Source organism: Petromyzon marinus, chromosome 16, assembly GCF_048934315.1.
Source record: "Petromyzon marinus isolate PM22_M1 ecotype Great Lakes invasive population chromosome 16, UKy_Petmar_22M1.pri1.0, whole genome shotgun sequence".
NCBI classification, from domain to species: Eukaryota; Metazoa; Chordata; class Hyperoartia; order Petromyzontiformes; family Petromyzontidae; genus Petromyzon; species Petromyzon marinus.
Genome location: NC_133682.1, coordinates 9183964 through 9203899, shown reverse-complemented (window position 1 = coordinate 9203899; position 19936 = coordinate 9183964). Strand labels below are relative to the sequence as shown.

General features: G+C 42.9%; 1 protein-coding gene and 1 long non-coding RNA gene across 4 annotated transcripts in view; one reads left to right on the top strand and one right to left on the bottom strand.

Annotated features, from left to right (window-relative positions):
* Window positions 1–19936, top strand: part of LOC116942854 (uncharacterized) — a 121266-nt gene that overhangs the window by 10124 nt on the left and 91206 nt on the right. The window lies entirely within an intron of this gene.
* HHIP (hedgehog interacting protein) overlaps window positions 581–19936 on the bottom strand; it is a 141377-nt gene continuing 122021 nt past the window's right edge. For both annotated transcript variants that reach the window (XM_032955234.2, XM_076067492.1), the window contains 4 exons: window positions 17119–17267; window positions 13902–14030; window positions 10462–10568; window positions 581–3520 (listed from right to left, as the gene is read on the bottom strand). In XM_032955234.2, coding sequence (XP_032811125.2) covers window positions 3413–3520; window positions 10462–10568; window positions 13902–14030; window positions 17119–17267 — 493 coding nt within the window. In that variant the 3' untranslated portion in view covers window positions 581–3412. The remainder of the gene's footprint in view (window positions 3521–10461; window positions 10569–13901; window positions 14031–17118; window positions 17268–19936) is intronic.

Below are 19936 nucleotides of genomic sequence, written 5' to 3'. Positions count from 1 at the left end.
AAGAGTATCCCACTTACAGTCGACAGCCCCGAGGTCCCCTACAGGGGCCCTTCGTATACTGTCAGCGTGGACAGGGGCGGCCCTTCTAGAGCCTACCAGCGGGTTCTTGGTGTGCCCCTTCTGTGACCTTTCCCCCCCTAGATCCCCCTCTGGTGAATCACGTGGCCTGCTGACGTCAGGGCTGCCGTAAGCCGCAGATCCCCGTCCCCGCCAGCAGCCAGCGCTATGCCGCTACATTGCTATTCCATGCCACTACAGATGTTTGAGATTAGCTTGTGTGCAGGAGCCATATAAGGTTGTTGACTTGCGAGGCGGCTTTGGGAGGCCTTTGTGCAGCAGTGGATAGATCTTGTTTGATAATGGTCCGAGAGCTGTGATGCCCGTTCAAGGCAGGTCACGTCAGACAGCAAGTCTGTCAAAACCTCCCTTGAGGATGCTGTGTAGTTTCGTTAATGGGTTATCTTGTTTAAAAAAAAAATACATCGAGTATATTTTAAATGTAAACATAGCTTTTTCAACATGTATGTGAATAACACTGCCCCCCACACACACAATAAAAAACTCATATCTTAAAAAGCTCTACAATACACAAAGCCTTTATTTGATTTTAAACATAAATACAAATGTAACTCCCAGTCTCTCTACTTTAACATTCAACGTAATGTTAATTTTAAAATAATAATACAAATAATGCTTCCACCAGGGCACTTTATGTCACTTTCATGTTTGTAAGGGTAATGCATTTATCTCTGTGACAGAGCCTACCTTCTGGTCCAATACAAAACTAAATATGGCATTTGCTAAATAAAGCTACTATAGTGATACAGTGTTCGGCTTATAAATAGGCACTCTAATACAAAATATGGTTTGATAAATGACTCATAAAGCAAAGCAATTAGTTAAAAAAATGTCACAAAAATATGCACTGATACACTCGCGATTAATGTCAACATAAGAACCCCATATCTATAGTGACATACAAAATACACCCATAACATTGTGCTTTTGAATAATCGTACAAAGAAACACCGGTAATATATTTAAATATACTATACAGGAGATGTAGCGCTTGTTGTTTTCGGGTTACAGTGACCACGTATGTCAGAGGCCACCTTTGTTTATATAAAAAAAGGCTTTCATTTAAGTGTTGATCCTTCGAGCCTCAGAGCGGAGCATTTTTCCTCCCCCCCCCCCCCCGACTTCAACCGCACCTGAAATGCAGCGGGCGAGCGGGGATAATGCGCACGTTACGGTGCGTAGCCTGGGACAGGAGTCCAACCCTTGACACGCTTTGAAGACGGTTAACTGAAGTAACAGATGTGTCCTTTTCAATGTGTTCACTCCCACTTGAAACCAACGTGTAAATATATACCAAACCACCCAGTGTGCACACAAGCCACACGATGTTCTAAGAGGCCACTTTGGTTAAGTATAAGGTGCCCGGTGCGCATGGCTCTAGACACACTTCCTGGCAGGCAGACCAGGCACACGGAACTGACTGCGCGAATTGACGGAGATGACAACAGGAAGACCATCGTCGTCACATCGTCACCAATTAAATCACGACAAAAAATGAGAACATACGGAGATAGGGGAAAAGGGGGGGGGGTTTGTTTGAGAACGTCTTTTTCATTGGTCTATCGTACCAAAAGTTTGTAAAACTGTGTCTCTACTTGGATACTAGAAGTCGGAGAGACGCCAGTCATGAGCAGGAAACGTTAAGTGTTGTATTTTTCTCAAGCCAGTTGTAATTGTACCGAAGGGGTTGAAGTTTCATCTGAAATTGTGAACAGGGCGTTCATCATGTGTGTGAAGCTCCAGAGTTCCACCTTTGTCAGAAATCAACACTAAGAGAATTCCACTGTGACCAATTCAATAGCAAATCCCAATAAATTTGTTTTTAGTATACGAGTTGGATTGTTTTTTTCTTTTTACACATATGCCCTAAACAAACAACGAGTAATGTTGATCTCAACGATGGTTATTGTTCATGGGAGTTACTGTCACTGTTCATGTTGACAATTGACAAAGTGTTTCGTGAGACATCATATAAACATTGTCAACCAGAAATGACACAGAAATAAATAAGACAATTAAAAAAACGTACAGTAATGTACAAATGTAGTGCCACTTTTTTAAAATCTAAAAGCAACTGGCACTAACCAAAGAGCAGAACATCTGACTAAGAAATACATTTTAAGTTTTCTTTTGTGCGTGTGTGTGTGTGTTATGTTTTGTACATGCTCTGTTAGCTTCATAGATTGTAAATGCCGGATTGTGCATATTTCACGATTACCAGCTGAGCACAGTGATTTGTGGAAGCAACTTCTTGAAGTCAATATCGGGTCTGACAATATGATAATCAGAGTGCGTCCGCATGCAGTGCAGGCACATCGAAGTGGGAGAATACATCCCGACCTCTGTCACTCCGGAATACACCGTCTCAAAATATAGCCACCCTCCTACACCACTTCAGAGGTGTCATTCTCATCGCCTACCGTTCCCTACCATAGCTCATTATGGCATACATTATAATGTGTTCCCCACATAGCTGTTACAAATACATCTTACGCATACTGTGTATAAAAATAATGTTTTTAATGGCAACAACTCTGTAACATAATATTACAATATCATCGGGTTATCCATTGATAACACTGACGAGTGATTCTCAAGACCCCCATCCCTCACACCTCCATGCAGCCCATCTTCCCGTGTCTACCAGGATTCCCCATTCAATGTAAATGTATATAAAGATACATAGGCTGCATCTCTTAATTGGTTAAACTATGAAGAGGAACTGTTGTTAATTGGAAAGGCTGGAGTTTGAGAACTGCTGGCGTTTGGGATATAACGTCTGGTAAACATCGTAAGGAACACTCGAATCCTTAATACCTAACCTCGGACGTAATTGATTTGCTGTTCAATTTGTACTCCAAAACGAACTGTTCATTATCAAAGTTACGGGCTGCATGAAAAAAAGGCTGCATGAAAAGCAGGATCGATATGGTGAGTTTATAGGCACAACATGAAGCAAGTACAGCACACGTGAAGGCAGGGATATACATCAAGACTTCACATGAGAGGCCTAGGAATTTGTTTCAGCCCCCAATTAGGGTTCAGATTCACTATGATGAAGAAAAAATGTGTCCACAACTCCTTCCTCAAAAGACTCTACCATTGGTATAGTTTTAGCCAAGAAATTTACAATGCAAAATAAAGAAGGTAATTTTACATTATTCCATGACGATACTGTCGGTTTATCTGTAAAAATTTTTTTTCATAAGTCACGTGTGCTGTATTTAACTCTGGTGGTTGTATATTTACTCATTTAAGTTGTTATTTAGTGTTTGTAATATATATGGCAAATTGATGATTAAATTCTTGTTTTTAACTCCTTCTGTTGAAGAGGTCACGGCCTGCGTCCCACCTCTGTCACCAAATCTTTGTATCCAGTTGTGATGGGAGATTTCGGCAGGTCTGTGGGTCTTGTCAACCTATTTTCTTTACGTGAACCTCCCTGCAATAAAAAAACAACAGCATACACAGTTGCCGAGCAGAGGCCCAACGACCCAAAACGCAAAGTGCCAAGTAATCGAGCATGGCTAGGAGGGAATTCCAAAGTGGAGCAGTGTGAGGCAAGACGCATAAAGAGCAGTGATGTAACCTTGCAGGAACGTTACGTGTTGTATTTTTGCTCTCAAGCCAGTTGTAATAGTGCCGAAGAGGTTCAAGAATCATCTGAAATTGTGAACAGGGCGTTCATAATCACGTGTGCGAAGCTCCAGAATTCCACCTTTGTCAGAAATCAGCGCTAACGGGAGAATTCCACCGTGACCAATGCAATAGCACACCCAAATACATTCGTTTTCAGCATACGAGTTGGACTGATTTTTTATTTTTACACAGTGTATGGTGCTTGAGCACATGATGGTGGATGAGCCAACACGGTCAGCCTGGTAGAGCCTAGTCCTCAACGTGCGGGAATGAATGATTAAAGCTGACAGCAACGTTTGTGATCGTCGAGCGAGTGATTGGGAGTGAAATTTAGTGGAATAATATATTGCAACATCACACAGTAACTTCCCTGTTGCGCATATCACGAGCTTGTTTAAAGGGGGGGGGGGGGGGGGTAGTGGCACAATGCTCAGAAAACTTTAAACAGATGTTAAACAATGGGTAATAATGATACGCTCGGCTTTAGTCTATCTTTAATGCTGCCATATTTATAACCCCCCGTGTGTATTGCGGAAAGGGGCCGTACATAAATGACGTCACGCACCTGGGGGGGGGGTGGGGGTCAGACATTTGTGACGATGTGTGACGAAAGTTGGGGGGGGGGGGGTTTGAGAAATGTGACGTCACATCAAACTGCGCAACTTTAAATAAATATAGACAACACGTTCTACTTAATTAAATATAATTTTTTAATAAATGTTTTCTCCTACAACATCAGAGTGCAGCGCCACATGAAATTCCCACTACAATGACAATAGTTTAAAGCGATTTGAAGCATGTTTTATTTTTTGGTGGGGAGCAGAGCTTTGTGACGTCATATTTGAGGAGGGGGGTCTGACTTTTTGTGACACCGTGTGACGAGGGGGGGGGGGGGTCAAAAATCGTCCAAAATCGCGTGACGTCATTTATGGACAGCCCCAAAGGCTGCTATGGCCATGCCCAGTGACTTGACTATATCAGAATCTTAAACTGGATGAATCCGATGAGCTATGAAGCTCCTTTCACAGATGTCTATAAGAATTTAGAAGGGAGGCTGAACCTTCTGAATGGGGGGGGGGGGGGGGGCACGGTCTATCCCCCCTCCCGCCGCCCCCGACGCTAAGGGGTTACGTGATGGTAAATGACTCATGACTGAGATGGCCTCACGGAGGCCTTCATCCAGAAGCGGAGTGACAATGGGCTGGACACATCACACAGGACCAGCTATTCGAAGTTGGACGTGTACGCTGAGCTTCCGGTGACTGAAAATTGTCTCAAATCTGATCATTGTTTTTTTTTTTTAAGCCAAAAAGTGAAACAGAATCTAAAGTCCTGAAAGTATTTTCTTTTATTGACGTGTCATTCGCCTTCGGTTTTAAACCATGCGTAATAAATACAACTTAATTTATAAAATGCAATTGTATACGTTACATTACGCAAGTCTTTTGGCTTATGCATAAATATTATCTATGATGCAAAAAAAAACCCACGGCAAAATGCCAATTATATACGGTGAGTTTATATATATATGTGTTCTACCATTCGGTGAATACCTTTTTTATTACTTTGATGTCACTAGTAAGACCTCATTATCCCCAACTATGCTCCACAGTTGTGCAGCGAAAATCCAATTACATTTTAACATCTGACAAAGCTACGTGCGTTACCTCCTCTTTATGCCAAGGTAAGGAAGGCAAACAGAGGTGGTGGAACTTTATCACGGTGTGCGTTCAGGGATTCGTTTCAGCCGGGTCTGCCCGGGCCAGCGATCCGTGAACAAATATGCATGCGCCGGGCACACCACATCCAGTATGCATCTCGCTATGGCCGTGGCTACTAGTCACGCGCCACCTCCTGGGCCAACAGTGACGCAGGAAATATCCAGTGTGGAAATGAAGCCGCAATGACCAATTAGCCACCCACACCCCCCCCCCGTGCAGTGTTTGGCAATTTCTAAGATTTTCACAAATCTGATCTTTGAACATGAATGTACGTATTCTTAATCTCAAATAAATACACTCACTCCTGAAGTCCAGTAAATTCGCATATTTGAAGTGGTTTGTATGACTGTCATTTTATACAGATACTCGCATATCTGACCTTTTCATATATCCGTCTGGACCTGAGTCCCCGGCAAGGGATGATATGCGACGTTGTACTGCATGTAAGAATCAATTTGTCACATCAGTTGTTGTGCGTTGGCAGGGGGTGAATCGTTTCTTATTAATAACGGCTTATATTCCATCGTGACCCTTTCCAGGTGAAAGCTTCACGGTATCTTTGGCAAATTGCATGAATTGGTGTTTAAAATGCATGATGTGGCGTAAGGCTGACGAGCATTACTGATTAATAAACATCACTGCAATAATTAGGAATTTCCACCTAAGCTGCTGAAAATAACTCAAAGGAATTTACATTTTCACACGGGTTAATAAACACAATTTTTCTAAACACTTTTAAAGAAACGTTACATATGGTGAAGTCACATTCTATTTTTATACGTCCTATTTAAGCCATAATATTTATTTGCGACTTACAATATTCTATGTTAAACAGTAAGTAAATAAATAAACATGCAGCGAATACTCGTGCACAGTTGCTGTAATAATGGCCGTGTTCGATCGGTACATGTTCTCATTACAATTGCAGGATTAGCGATACCCCACTGTGGACATGTGATATGGGGCTCAGGCGGACACTTAATGAGGTTGGGTGAGCGTGACCGTGGGGGGCAGGGGAAGAACACCGAAGCAGGACGAGGAGAAAGAGGATTTACAACAACAACAAAACAACATCTTCGCGGATGACATAGGAAAGCAGTTGTCAGCGACTATCCTTTAAAACCCATGTGCAGCCTGGGGCCGGCGAATACAAGGGTTTATCGACTGCATATCCGTGCCAAAGAGGCGTCAAGGCTCGAGAAATAACTGCGCCATGCGGCTCCAACAACCAACGAAACATGGCGCACCCCAAATAATTATCGCCGCATGCGCTTTGAGATCCACTCGTCGTTGTTGCTGTGTCGCCTCCTTTTAGATCACGGTTCGCGAAACTCCTAGGACATTTAAAATTGGCCCAGAATTAATTAAGGGAGAGTGTGAGAAATTGAGTGTTTTGATCGGCACCAAATGTGCAATTACTTCACTGAACTTATTTTTTGTGGTGTTGGAGCATTCTTTTATTTCACATTATTTGTATTGCTATGTCATTTCATGTGGACGCTTGTCTTCTAAAAAATATAGAATTCAAGCGTGCTTCTATATTTTCGTCTTACCACTATTAAAACACGACGAGCGGATGTTTGTTTAACATCCTCAGATAATGAATTCTGCTACGAGGAGGATCATTTGGAGGTTGCTCGCACACAGCGCCCTGATGTGAATCCCATTGACACAATTTTGAAGAGAATGTTGTCACTGGGATTAAAGGCATGTTTAACACTTTCTCCGTGGTACATTACACCCTGTGACGTTGTGATCACACAGAGCACCACGATTTTCATTTCCACACAGCAAGGCCGTAATTATAATATATATTGGGGGGGGACACATCCCCCAATATTCAAATATGCTCAAAATGTCCCCCCCCAATATATTGCTATGAAAAAAATTGCTATGCTATGTAAATAAAAACAACAATTCGCTGAACCTTGGCCACAATATCTGGACTTGTCTTCATATAAACCAATGCATAGATTTCTGTTGATATGATAGTGGTTATGGTTGTAATTTATTAATCCCTAATCTCAGCCATTACATACAATGAAACAAGAAATGGTAAAAAATAAAGAACAGAGCAATGTAATACAATACACTATTAGACATTATAAAAAATAAATAAAAAGTCCATCCCATGTGTTAGTGAATTTTTTTTATATTTAGGCAGTAAATTAGTTTTCAAATTTAGATATTTTTCTGGGTTGGGACCCCCAGGCACCCTGGAGATTTGGTCCCCCCCAATGTTGACTCCATGGCTACAGCCTTGCCACACAGTAAATAAAGAAAGTGAATACATGCCAATTCATTACCTAGGAAAAGCCACACCGAATCTCAAGATTTGTGTCTGTCAGGACGGCCCTGCATTGGGGTGGCTGGCCAACACTTAACGCAAGATTGGCTCATGTGGGAGGAAACTGGGAGAACTCGGAGAAAACCCACCAGGCACATGAGGTGGTAATACTCAGCACTGCCCTTGCCTGGCCACACCTCGCAGCCCCATGCCTATAACTCCTGGCAGGCCCTGGAGGTCACCCGTACAAATATGAACGAGGTTCAACATCTGATATGCTTTTCGAGATATGATGGGGTTTTGTTGCATTTATGGTGATTTGGTGAATGGGAAATGTCAATCAGCCACAGAAACAGCCTCGTCAGATTATTCCACCACTTCCACAGCTGCTAAATAACTTTATTTCCGACAAGTGGCATCTGACGTCATGAGGGTATCTTCAAATACATCAATAACTCAAAATAAAATCTGCAATCTGATGAGATATTTACATTTTGTGGTTACGATTTTTGTTATCGCCTTTGCAATTGTGCCTATATATGTAAAAATAATCTTAAGTATATGATAGTTCAATGTTTTATATTTGTAATGCATGTATTAACATATGAATCATTTCATTTGAGGTAAAGATGCATTTTTTTGCAATAGAGATGTGTATGTGTGCATGCTAGGTATGAATTTCAGATAAAATATATATTCATCGCATGTTAGATTTTAGGACTTGTAAGGACGATGTTGTATCTGTTACAGATTTTGGATCATTTACATTAAATGATAATTTAACGGGTCTTATTGCTAACAAAAGTGATGTCACCTGATACCACGTGACATCACATTTTGCAGTAAAAGCATGAAAGTCAAACGTTTGGATGAATCAAAAAAATATTGTTTCTATTGGCTCATCCGAAATGTCCTATCTAGGCTCAATTCTCAGATATTGTGTTCGGATTAATCTGAATATTGGGACCGCATCCTGTGGCCTGGACTACTCTGGCTGAAATGAAGCCCTTTGTATTCCACATACATTGTCCATGCAGGTGCACAGCGAGGATATACAGTTCAAGGCAGCATTGGTTAATGAAAAGTGGCATTGTAATAGACGTAGACACAAATGCGACAAAAGATTATGGCACTTTTGCACTTTAACTTATGAATAACGTATGAAGACAACTGCGTAAAGATATGGTTCTGTAAAATACAAAGCATTGCAGCCTGTAGTAATTTCATGGTGTGGCCGCATTGTTTCGTGACAATCAATTGAATGCTGGGCTCACTTACGTTAAAATGTAACGCACGTTAAAACACTAAAGGCTTCCTTTCAACGCTGGCATGTCCAGCACATTGTTTTTCTCCGGTGCATTAGTGCGAGTCACATTAACTGTGCTGTGAAAAAGGTCATGCGATTTGACAGGGTACTTAAAATTATAATAATACATTATACAAATAGTATTTTTCCTTCCAGAGAGCATCACTAGATTTGGATAATCAGCATGGGATTATGCCACATTTAAATACATTTTGTACTTGAATTTGCTGAAGAGAAATCGGCATTGAATTGACGTATGCTTAAGCTGCACTTACAGATGCAATGAGACACCGCAGCCATTCCACACTCACCGGACACTTGTTTAACACCATACATTTTTGATTCGTGTATCTTTGCAAAAAAATACAATCCTAAACACGAAAATATATACGTTAAACAGTCTCTTAAAAAAAATCCGAATAGGTTGATGGTGAATTTGGCAAGATACGGCCGTGACCTAATGATTAGCACGATGGACTTAAAAGGGGTCGCCGGTGTGATTTGAACTACCGGCTTGGTAGTTAAAAAAATAGGGAACGTTTCTTAAGCACCCCCCCTCCTCCCCCAGCTTCTGTCCACCCAGCAGTATGAATGGATGCACCATGGTTAGTCCATCAATGTGTTTTAGGGTAGTGTGGGTACTCCAACCTCTTTCAAGATGCATGACCAGCATGGAAGATTTGGTCAAATGACCTCGAAATGTCGTTTAAGCCAGCAATGGCAAAAGCAATATTGTACATTGCAGGGCTGCATCTTTACCCGTTCGAGGCGTATATTCTTCAAGGGCAATCTTGGTGTAAATCACAATGTGCGCCGCCGTGCCCTCCCCATCCTCATAGCGCTGTCCACAGGAAGGCTATCATGTACACAGGAGCTCATCTACTACTTTTGGTTCTTGAGTTGAAAGCATAAATGAAGCACACCAATTTTACAATGTGTTAATAATAGCAGTTCCCGCACCTCCAATTAGCATGGTTGGCTACGTGCGGTTGCAAAAGAAGTTCAATATACATGACAGTTTCATAAGTATGTAATTTTATTCAGCTGTCTATCAACAGGTGTCTTCAGTGAGCGATCAAAACCAATCATCTCGTCCCCTAGTCTTTGTGAAAATAATATTTTGCATATTGGAAATGAAGATATCATTTGTTGGGTTTTGGTGTAAGGCTCATCCTTGTGTTTTAATTATCAAGTTATAATTGGTATGCCATAGGGTAAAATGTAAAACTGCAGCCCTGCTTATTGATATACAAGAGGTTGGTTGGGGAGATTAAAAAATAATAATTGCCCTATTGTTTCAACGGCAGCGCTAGGCGTTTTAACTGGTGACCTCTGGATTGCAAGTCCAGTGTGCTAACCACCATTATTATGACAAAACACCTTTCAACAAACCAAGTGGCATTACGAAACGCAAGAGGCAAAATGCTCACCTGTGTGTGCCTGGATCCCCGGCCTCTGATGAGCCTACGGAGGCTCCGTGGGAGCTGGCTGAGGGCCTGGCTCTTCTGGTAGGGATTTCCGAAGAGCAACGAGAGACCTGCGGGGAGCATGGCACGGGGGGGATACAGGTTACGCTAATGCAACAAAGAAGCCCTCCGACGAATTCCATCTGATCCCAGCTCTGCACCTCTCGTGACCGGCGCAAGTGCACGCACAATCGGCGAGTGTGCCCGGAGTTTTGGAGGAGGGATTCTAATCCAGCTCTTGCGCCCGGCTGCCGACGACATGAGTTCTGCATACTGAGCAGCGTTGAGAAAGAGTTTGGCAGTGCTACTACAAACGTAGGCTTTATAATGGGGGCAAGAGAGAGGTTTCATCTTGACTTAAAGCTTTTGGTGACTGCAGGAATTAATATTCTTTGGGTCTTTCGGTAAAGTTACGTAGATAGGTTCAAATTAATAAAAAAATATTATTAATGTGAACCTATAAGAGAGGTTTCAGTGTGAAGTCACTGCACTCCGCATTCTGGTCCCATTACAAACGTGGGATTAATGTAAACTGCACAATTGTTATCACGATTGTAAATGTAATGTGACGAGGACATTTTTGTTCAACAATGAATACTCTGTGCTGTTTTAGTTTGGTTACTTAAATCAGAGCTGTGTTCAATAACCCATGTTTATGCGTCTAGTTACGTAGGGTTGTGAAAATGGTGGCCTCACAGGCAAGGCAGGTTATCATTATAAATGGGAAACCACGAATATTAATTAACAATAAATACCCTCTATGATTTGCCAGAACGGCACACGAGGAGGTGGGTGGCCAGCACCACGCCCGGCCGCCTTTTTCTCCCCAGTGATGGTGTTTACCCACCGCACAAGCTACTCATTTAAGGCTGAGTTGATAAAAGGGAGGCCAAAAAATCGGTTGAGATATTTGCCACTGTTTTTGGTCCGGAGTGGGAATCGAACTGTGAGCGCTGGGTTCGTAGTCAAGAATAATACATATTTTAGCTGATAAACATGCTGATTAATTAATGCACCAACAGTTTACGAAGCTGCACAAATAAAATGTGCACGCAGAGTCATTTGTATATTGTTTGCACATAACGTGTACCTGGGCAAGTAACACCACTGAAAAAGACAGTTAATGAATCACTGCCTGCAAAACGAAACATTGACGCCTCCTGTTCACAGCATCTTCATTCGATCCCAAAGAACAATCACAACTGTCGACGAGATGGATGCTGGCTTTTCAAACTCTATGCCCTCAAATGACGATGGGGGGGTGGGGGGGAGAGCGATCGAGACAGAGAGCTAAAAGAGGAACGGCCTTGGGCCAGACAAATCAGAAAGTGTTCCTTGTCTTTAACCTAAGCTCACTCCGTCCATGAAAGAGGCCAGTTACACTCATCTTTAAGGGATTGTGATTTCTCATGGCATTTTTGGTGGTGGCGTTCTATGCACGTTAAAAGGCAGCGTTATGCAGCACGTGTTAACATGTGTGGTGCGTTGGAGATGGCGTACATCTGAAATCCAGCAGCGCTTTGTAGATGGTGTGAGTGGATTTGCATAATCGGTCGTGTGTGTGTGCTATTTCCATCCTGAATGAGACTCGTGAGGTTGATAGGAGGAAAGAGTACATCAGGTAGGTTGGCAGTTGAGAAAGTATATCGGTAACCTATCTGTACAGTCTTTTCAATGTTATTCCCTCGCGCCTCCTCTAACATGCAACGCACTCAATACAAAATTGGTCAAACTCCCCAATGCAAGCACTCTCCTGAAAATGAGTCTGACGATTCAGCCAGGCATTCCCAGATAAAAAAAAAGTATATTTCACGAAGAAAACCCGCTCTTTTGTTTAATATAATGGCGCTAAAAAATATATATGATGTAAAACGATTAAAACCATTGGTAACATTTTGAGTATCTTGAATGTCTCTTGATCTCGTGTGTGATAAGGGGAGAGTGATGGGAATGTGCATACGAGAGCGTACGCAAGCCTACGCTTCTGTTACAAAACCGTGCCTTCTAAAAGGAGTGCCGTAAACATTTTAGAGCGGCAATTTCCAGTCCTAGGCGCGACCCTAAATTTGGGCACAGCGCCTCGGGGCCCACGATGCCTGAAGACTGCTTTATAAATCAAAGATGTGTTACGTGGCGCACCACCTCCTCCTTGCTATCAAGAGACTCGTCAAGACATCTCTGTGAACCGAGTTGAGTGCAGGGACAATGTTCGACATCAGGTCACTTAGGCTGAAGCTTTCCAAGCATAGCTGAGAACAACATAGCAGTGATATAATTAATCAACGTACAAGCACAGTGGCTTTGCCCAATCCACTGCCGGATGAGGGCCTCTCCACTTTGTGTGGGTCGTGGGGGTTATGTATATTTAACCATACTTCACCATGCTGGTCAGGGGCAGGTTTGTGAACGTGAGAAGCATCGATATACTTGCACTGGAGTCGAATATTATGGATTTTGTTGCACTGCCCTCTGCTACCCACAGCCTGTAACACCTGTTAGGACATGTGTTATCTGCTCCTCTCCTCGTTATATTCACGATGACACGAGTGTGTTGTCGATTATGTAACTTTGCGTCGAACTATGAGCCATATCTTGAAGGGAGGGACCTTGCCAATAACATCTGGCAGTTCACCAGCAATGATTCAAGCTCGCCTGACTCTGCCGATGAGACACTGTGTTGCGAAACCGGTACAGAATTTGCGCGTCTTGAAACCGATGTTACTGAAAGTTAGGCACTCCCAGAAGGCCGTGAGGCTGACAGGTTGTGTAAAAGACTTCTACTTTTTACACGCTTTATTTTAACTCACTCTGTTGTTGTTGTATCCTCAAATCTTGTAACTCAATTTTAACCCACTTCCCAATGTGGTATCGACTGCAAACTTGGTATACTTATGTCATACTGATGACAATACTATATTCTATCATAAAAAAAAACATCAATATTTTAAAACATTATTTTTTATACGTTATGTTTCGGCTTGGGTGTAATTGTCCACGGTCAGCTGACGTTGGCTGTAATTGGCCAGGGCCCCCTTACGTCGTGGGAAGCTTCGGGGCCACTTCCTGGAGTCGTGGAGTTCTTCCATGACTAGTACATTTCATTAAAGCGTGTTTTTAAAACGTTTTTTTTTATATTACTTATTACGTGGAGAGACGGATATATGAAAGAGATGAGTTGCCTGCTAGTCTGTTTTGCTGTGAAAGGTGGACACCCACCCACCCACCATCCCAGACTAAACCTACCGCTTTGCTTCTGGGATCTGATGAGATCGGGGACATTCGGTGTCATTTAAACACAGGACAATATACGAATATAAAATTCACAATGGCCTTTCATTATGGTCCTTAAAGAAAAACAATGGTCCTTCAAAGCTGGATATGCCCCGTGTGTAAGCGTGTCTCACCGGCTCGGAAAGCTGAGCCCAGGCTCCTTTCGGCCTGGTCACACGTGGCTCCCTGGAAGCCACTCTTACAGAGACACTTGTTGGGCTTCACGCACGCACCTCCGTTGACACATGCCCGCTCACACTTAGCTGCGATGGACACAAATGGACGGAGGCAAACAAAAACAAACAAACGGAGATACACAGAGAAGATACACATATATAAAATGATCAAAGAATTAAAGAACAAATTAAATAAGCAGACAATACATCTCTCAGGTATCTGTCATTTTACAAACAAAAAAAACCGGTCAATTTACACCACCCGTCAACCACAAGGGCTTCTGGGATTGCACTCTTCCTGTTGAGCACAAGGCCCTTTTGGAAGAACATAATCACCGCAGCAATTGCTCAACACAAACACAACTCTGGACCGACTTCAACATGCAGTGTCTCTTCAGCAGTCTGACCTGCCTGATCGAACAATGGCGAACTGTCAGATGTTTACAGGAGAAGACCCTGTTTTCAATATATATGTGTTCCAGTTCGACGCAAACCACGATAATATGCAAACAAAATAAATAAGCGGAGGATATCTCTCCCCCAGGGAGAGATGTTGTCTGCTTATTATTTTGTTTAGTTTGTATTCTCCACAACGGCACAAATTATTATTTTGTTTTCAAGAATTTAGGGCGTGAGTTGTCATTGAATCATTAGCACAGACATAACCGCCACATCGGTCACTGATACCGCAAACATAAATATCTGAGGGTGTTTGAATAAACACATTTGCAACTGGTATTTTTAGCAAACATTGCATTCATATATATGCTGACAGTGTGCACCAATTATTTATGGTGTGACTGCGGTATGATGCCTTGGCTGTCTTGTGCCCTGTTCTTGACCACTGTATGCATTGTAACAACGCGTAGTGCTTACGGGTGTAGATTTAATGTTTGCACACGTGTCATTGAGTGTTTGCTATGAATGTGTCACTTGACACCCTGCACATCCTTGTAAACGAGATTTTTCATTTCAACCTCGAGGTAAAATATTTTAATTTAAAAAAATCAAGGGGCTTTTAATAATTTTGAAGTGGGGAGTGGGGGGGTCATCACGGATGTTAGCCGTGGCCAGGAATTGAACACGGGTTGCTGGGTTCATAGTGCAGTGTGCTCACCACTATTGCCCTCTCTCCATCACAAATAATAACAAGCAATGTTCTACATTTAAAGCTTTCGTGACTGCAAGGATCCATACTCTTTGGTTCTATTGGGTAAAGTCACGTAGGTAAAAAATAAAATAACAAAAATCACGACGTTTCGGCCACAACACAAACGGCCTTCATCAGGTGAAGAGACAGTCTCGTCCCTTCACGACGTTTTGGCCACAACACAAGCGGCCTTCATCAGGTGAAGGGACAGTCTCGTCCCTTCACCTGATGAAGGCCGCTTGTGTTGTGGCCGAAACGTCGTGATTTTTGTTGTTTTATTTTTTACCTACGTGACTTTACCCAATAGAACCAAAGAGTAACAAGCAATGTGTATTGAAAACGATATGTAATGTAATGCACATATTTACACGTGCAATTGCAAAACAGTGACTCTGATAACATATTAATTCTATATAATTACATGAATGGGTGCTAAATGTAGAGCAGGTGCAGGGGACATTATGGACTAAATACAGATTTTTTTTTCCAATTCTAGTTATGGACCAAGGATTAGAAATGTGGAAGCACATCTTACATTACACATGTTTCTCTTTGAGCTTCACAGCTGAGTTACACGGGGTGGTGGGATTTTTGGTTTTCAATGACAATGCAATTTGCACTTATAAGCACCTAAGTGCAACCACATCCTCAAGATGTTGTACAAAACAGCGGGAGATGCATCACAGAGGAAAACGAGTTGTAAATATAGGAGTGTATATATAGTGTCTACTCTGTTAAGTTCAACCGGTGTAATTCCCTTCCTGACTGACAAGGGAAGGAAGCCAGATGGATGATAAAGTTTGCAGTGACGGACAAGGATACAATGTAGGACAGAATGTAAACGTAGTATGGACCATTCATAGTTTGTAATTGGGGTCAATTTGTGCGAGGTGCAATCATAATTCAATATCCAGCAAATAAAGTGGAGGAGGCGGTGAGCTGATTACGAGCGGACGAGGAAAATCGTGATGGATTTCTTCGCATTTGGGAAGATAGATACAGAGCGGTGGTGCAGTGCTTAGCGTACTGTGTCATAAACCTGACGACCTAAGTTTGATTACCGGTCATGGCTATAACATCATTGATCATTGGCGAGTGATATCTGTCCTGATGCCACCCCCCCCCCCCCCCCCCCAGTTTCAACAACCAGCACTTACCAGAGTAGTGAAGTACAATCGATAATACCCAACGACCAACATGACAGACAGACCTTCATCCAGCAGTGAATCGGTAAAGGTATAATGCAGACGTATAAAAAAAAAACTCGCAGGAGCTAATCATTAAAACACTTGGCCACTTTCATGGATAATGGTTTCATCCCATACTTGCTTGTGTTCAAGCACTGTGCTGCAGGTCACAACATGTCACTTCCTTGATTCCTCCACCTGCCTCACGTTTGAATGTTTCATTCGTCTTCTGCATGTGTCTGTCGCTGGTAACTCAGCGTGTGTTGCCCATCCCTAGTTGAGAACGTTCTGTTGCCGGGACCAGAAAACAGAACATTTCAAAGCGAGGTGGCTGGAGGAATCGGTAGGAGTGTAGTGTTGTGGCGTGCAGTATGTTAACTACCTCGCCTGGTTTGCAGGAGGTCGTGGGTTTGACCCCGAATCCTGACGCCTGCTGCTGCTGTATATTTGGAGTCTGCGTCGTTCCCCCCGTGGTCGTGTGGATTTTTTTTTCTCCGGGTCCTCCGGTTTTCCCCTCCACATTTAGAAACATGCGTTTAGAGTATTTGGCTGCCATAAATGTCCACGTGGTAATCCACTTCGTAGGGCTATCAATTGCTGGCCAGGTCGCTTCTGAAAAATAACTAAGAAAGCTCGGTGGGCCTTACTTAAAAAAAAATAAAAAAAAATATTTATTTTTTTAGTATTCATTGTGGTGCTGTGGCCTTTCAGGATAATATTGCACAATCGCACTCCGCAGCTTACAGTCTGAGTTTAGTGTGAGTGGCTGAACGGAGCACGCGTGGAGACGAGACGAAGCCGCCGGGGCATGTGGAAACCGAGGGCGCGGCCAACCCACCCTTGTTGCACAGCTCCCCCTCCCAGCCACTCTGGCAGCAGCACTTGCCCGACGAGAAGCAGCGTCCGTTCCCGCAGAAGCGCGGGCACTTGGAGGCGAGCGGCGTCGGCTCTGCCAGGGGGCGCGCGCACTCGGGATGACTTCTGTGCCTGTGCCCGGGGTTTGGTGGTGGGGGGTGGGGGGTGGGTGGGATGGCGGCATGCGTTGAAGTGTGTGCGTGTGAGTGAGTGTGTTGGGCGTTGTGTCGACGCTATTAACGCAGGGATAAACTACCGGTTCCCAGCATTGCTGGTCTAAAATTAGCTGTAATACTCACCGACTAATATAACCTTCTGTATCCTCAACAGGTCTGTTGTGGGTTTGGACAATTTGCTCTTCACTTAATTTCTAACCTTCCCTCCCCCCCCCCCATTTTGTATGCAGTTCATTGACGATTTAAAGTAGTCGATACCTCATGATTGATATTCGTCGATTCATGCTCATCATATGCTGCAATAGTGAAGATAATTGTCTATAAAGCAAGGATAAGATTGCCTTTTTTTGGCTCAGAGGAACCTGCTTAAGTCCACCACATTGGCCTTTTAGCTGAGATAAGGCACTGGTGCGTGGTTCCACTTCCTCTCGCGCTCTGACTTGATGTGAATACATTTTTTTCTGGCCATCTGCACTGCTGAGAGCCTCCTTATTTTCAGGTCCAGGCTCAAGTCTTTCCTCGTATACTTCCACCCGTGACGATCAATCTTCTATGCAGGGGTCTTTACTTGAGGTTCTAGCATCTTCGGATCTCAACTTCTCTAGCCTCTAGCATTCTATCCCTCATTCCGTGCTCTCGCTAAAATACCATCGTCAACTCTGTACACGGGCATGATTACCGAAACTTGAGATGTGGTAGAACAACCTGAGATGTAGGAGTAGGTTTTACCCTTTTAACTGGCACAAAAACTGACACCTTTATTCAAGGCATCATGTTTGCAATAACCACAACACAAGCAGTCAAAATGCAAACAAAAAAGACAACTCTGATAATAATATGCACTGTCCTTGAATTTGATTGGTCCACACCCGAGACGGCTTTTCTTAGAGCCTAGTCTCCACTGGTGTTGGACCAGAAGACGCCAAAAGGCGCTGTTTTTTGAGTTGTACGCCTTGTGGCGTCTTCTGGTCCAACACCAATGGAGACTAGGTTCTAAGAAAAGCCGTCTCGGGTGTGGACCAATCAAATTCAAGGACAGTGCATATTATTATCAGAGTTGTCTTTTTTGTTTGCATTTTGACTGCTTGTGTTGTGGTTATTGCAAACATGATGCCTTGAATAAAGGTGTCAGTTTTTGTGCCAGTTAAAAGGGTAAAACCTATTACTATATCTTGTTTCTGGCAAAAGAGGGTCTCATAATGTAAACCTGAGATGTGGTCACATTTAAATGCTTCATAGATCCATATTGCATTGCACAGTGTGACCAGGGACACGATGGTACAACAGTAACAGTGGGCACTATTCATTTGTTCACAATATCCACATGGAATGTGCGACGTGCACACAAACACAATGTTGTGGAACGCAGTGCTTTGTCAGTGACGCCTTACGTAGGCGACGGACAAAGAGAATGCAACGGAATTGAATTGGCGAACTTTGAGATTATACGCCGGTGCATTAACCACAATGTGGCTCTTAACTGATGTAAGAAAAGTTTACATTATTAAAAGATACATTATTCTGCACCAGCCTTTGCACATTCAACCACTGCTATTCTCAGCGCTACTCTGCGCCAGAAAGTTCGTAACTACGAGCATTACTCTTTGGTTCTTTCGGTGAAGTCACGGAGAAAGAAAATAAATTAAATGATAGAATACCACGTTTCGAATGCAACACAAGTGACCGTCATCAGGTAGAACTAAATTTGAAAGAGAGACAAAAACACAGACACGGAGACACACAGACAGACACACAAGCAGAGAGAGAGACACAACATAGACACACAGAGACCCAATGCCTCTGTGTCGAGGCCTTAGATAGAGAGAGATGCGGGCAGGGGCAGAGAGAGAGGTGGGTCTGCTGGGGTAGCTGCCGGAGCAGAGAAATTCGCATGTCAATGAATCCACCCCGAAGCGACCGAGGGAAATAAGATCGAATGGCCCTATGAGAGCCTGGTATATTTTAGAGAGAGAAATAGTTTGAGAAAACATAATTTAGCAACATTTTGTTTTCTCAAACTATTTCTCTCTCTAAAATGATGTAACTTTTAATAATGTAACTTTTCTTACATCAGTTAGCAACATTTTGTTTTCTCAAACTATTTCTCTCTCTAAAATGATGTAACTTTTAATAATGTAACTTTTCTTACATCAGTTAGCAAAATTTTGTTTTCTCAAACTGTTTGTCTAAAATTTACCAGGCTCTCATAGGGCCATTCGATCTTTCCCTCGGTCGCTTCGGGGTGGATTCATTGACATGCTAATTTCTCTGCTCCAGCAGACCCACCTCTCTCTCTGCCCAACCCACCCCCCTCTCTATTTAAGGCCTCTAAACAGAGGCATTGGGTCTATGTGTGTCTATGTTGTGTGTATCTCTCTCTCTCTGTGTGTCTGTGTTGTCTCTCTCTGCTTGTGTGTCTGTCTGTGTGTCTCCGTGTCTGTGTTTTGTGTCTCTCTCAAATTTAGTTCTACCTGATGACGGTTCCTTGTGTTGCAATCGAAACGTCGTACTCTACTATTTAATTTATTTTCCTTCTACGTGACTTCACCGAAAGAACCAACGAGTAATTCCTGCAGTCACGAAAGCTTCAAATCAAGTTTGAACTACGAGCATATGCAATACGCC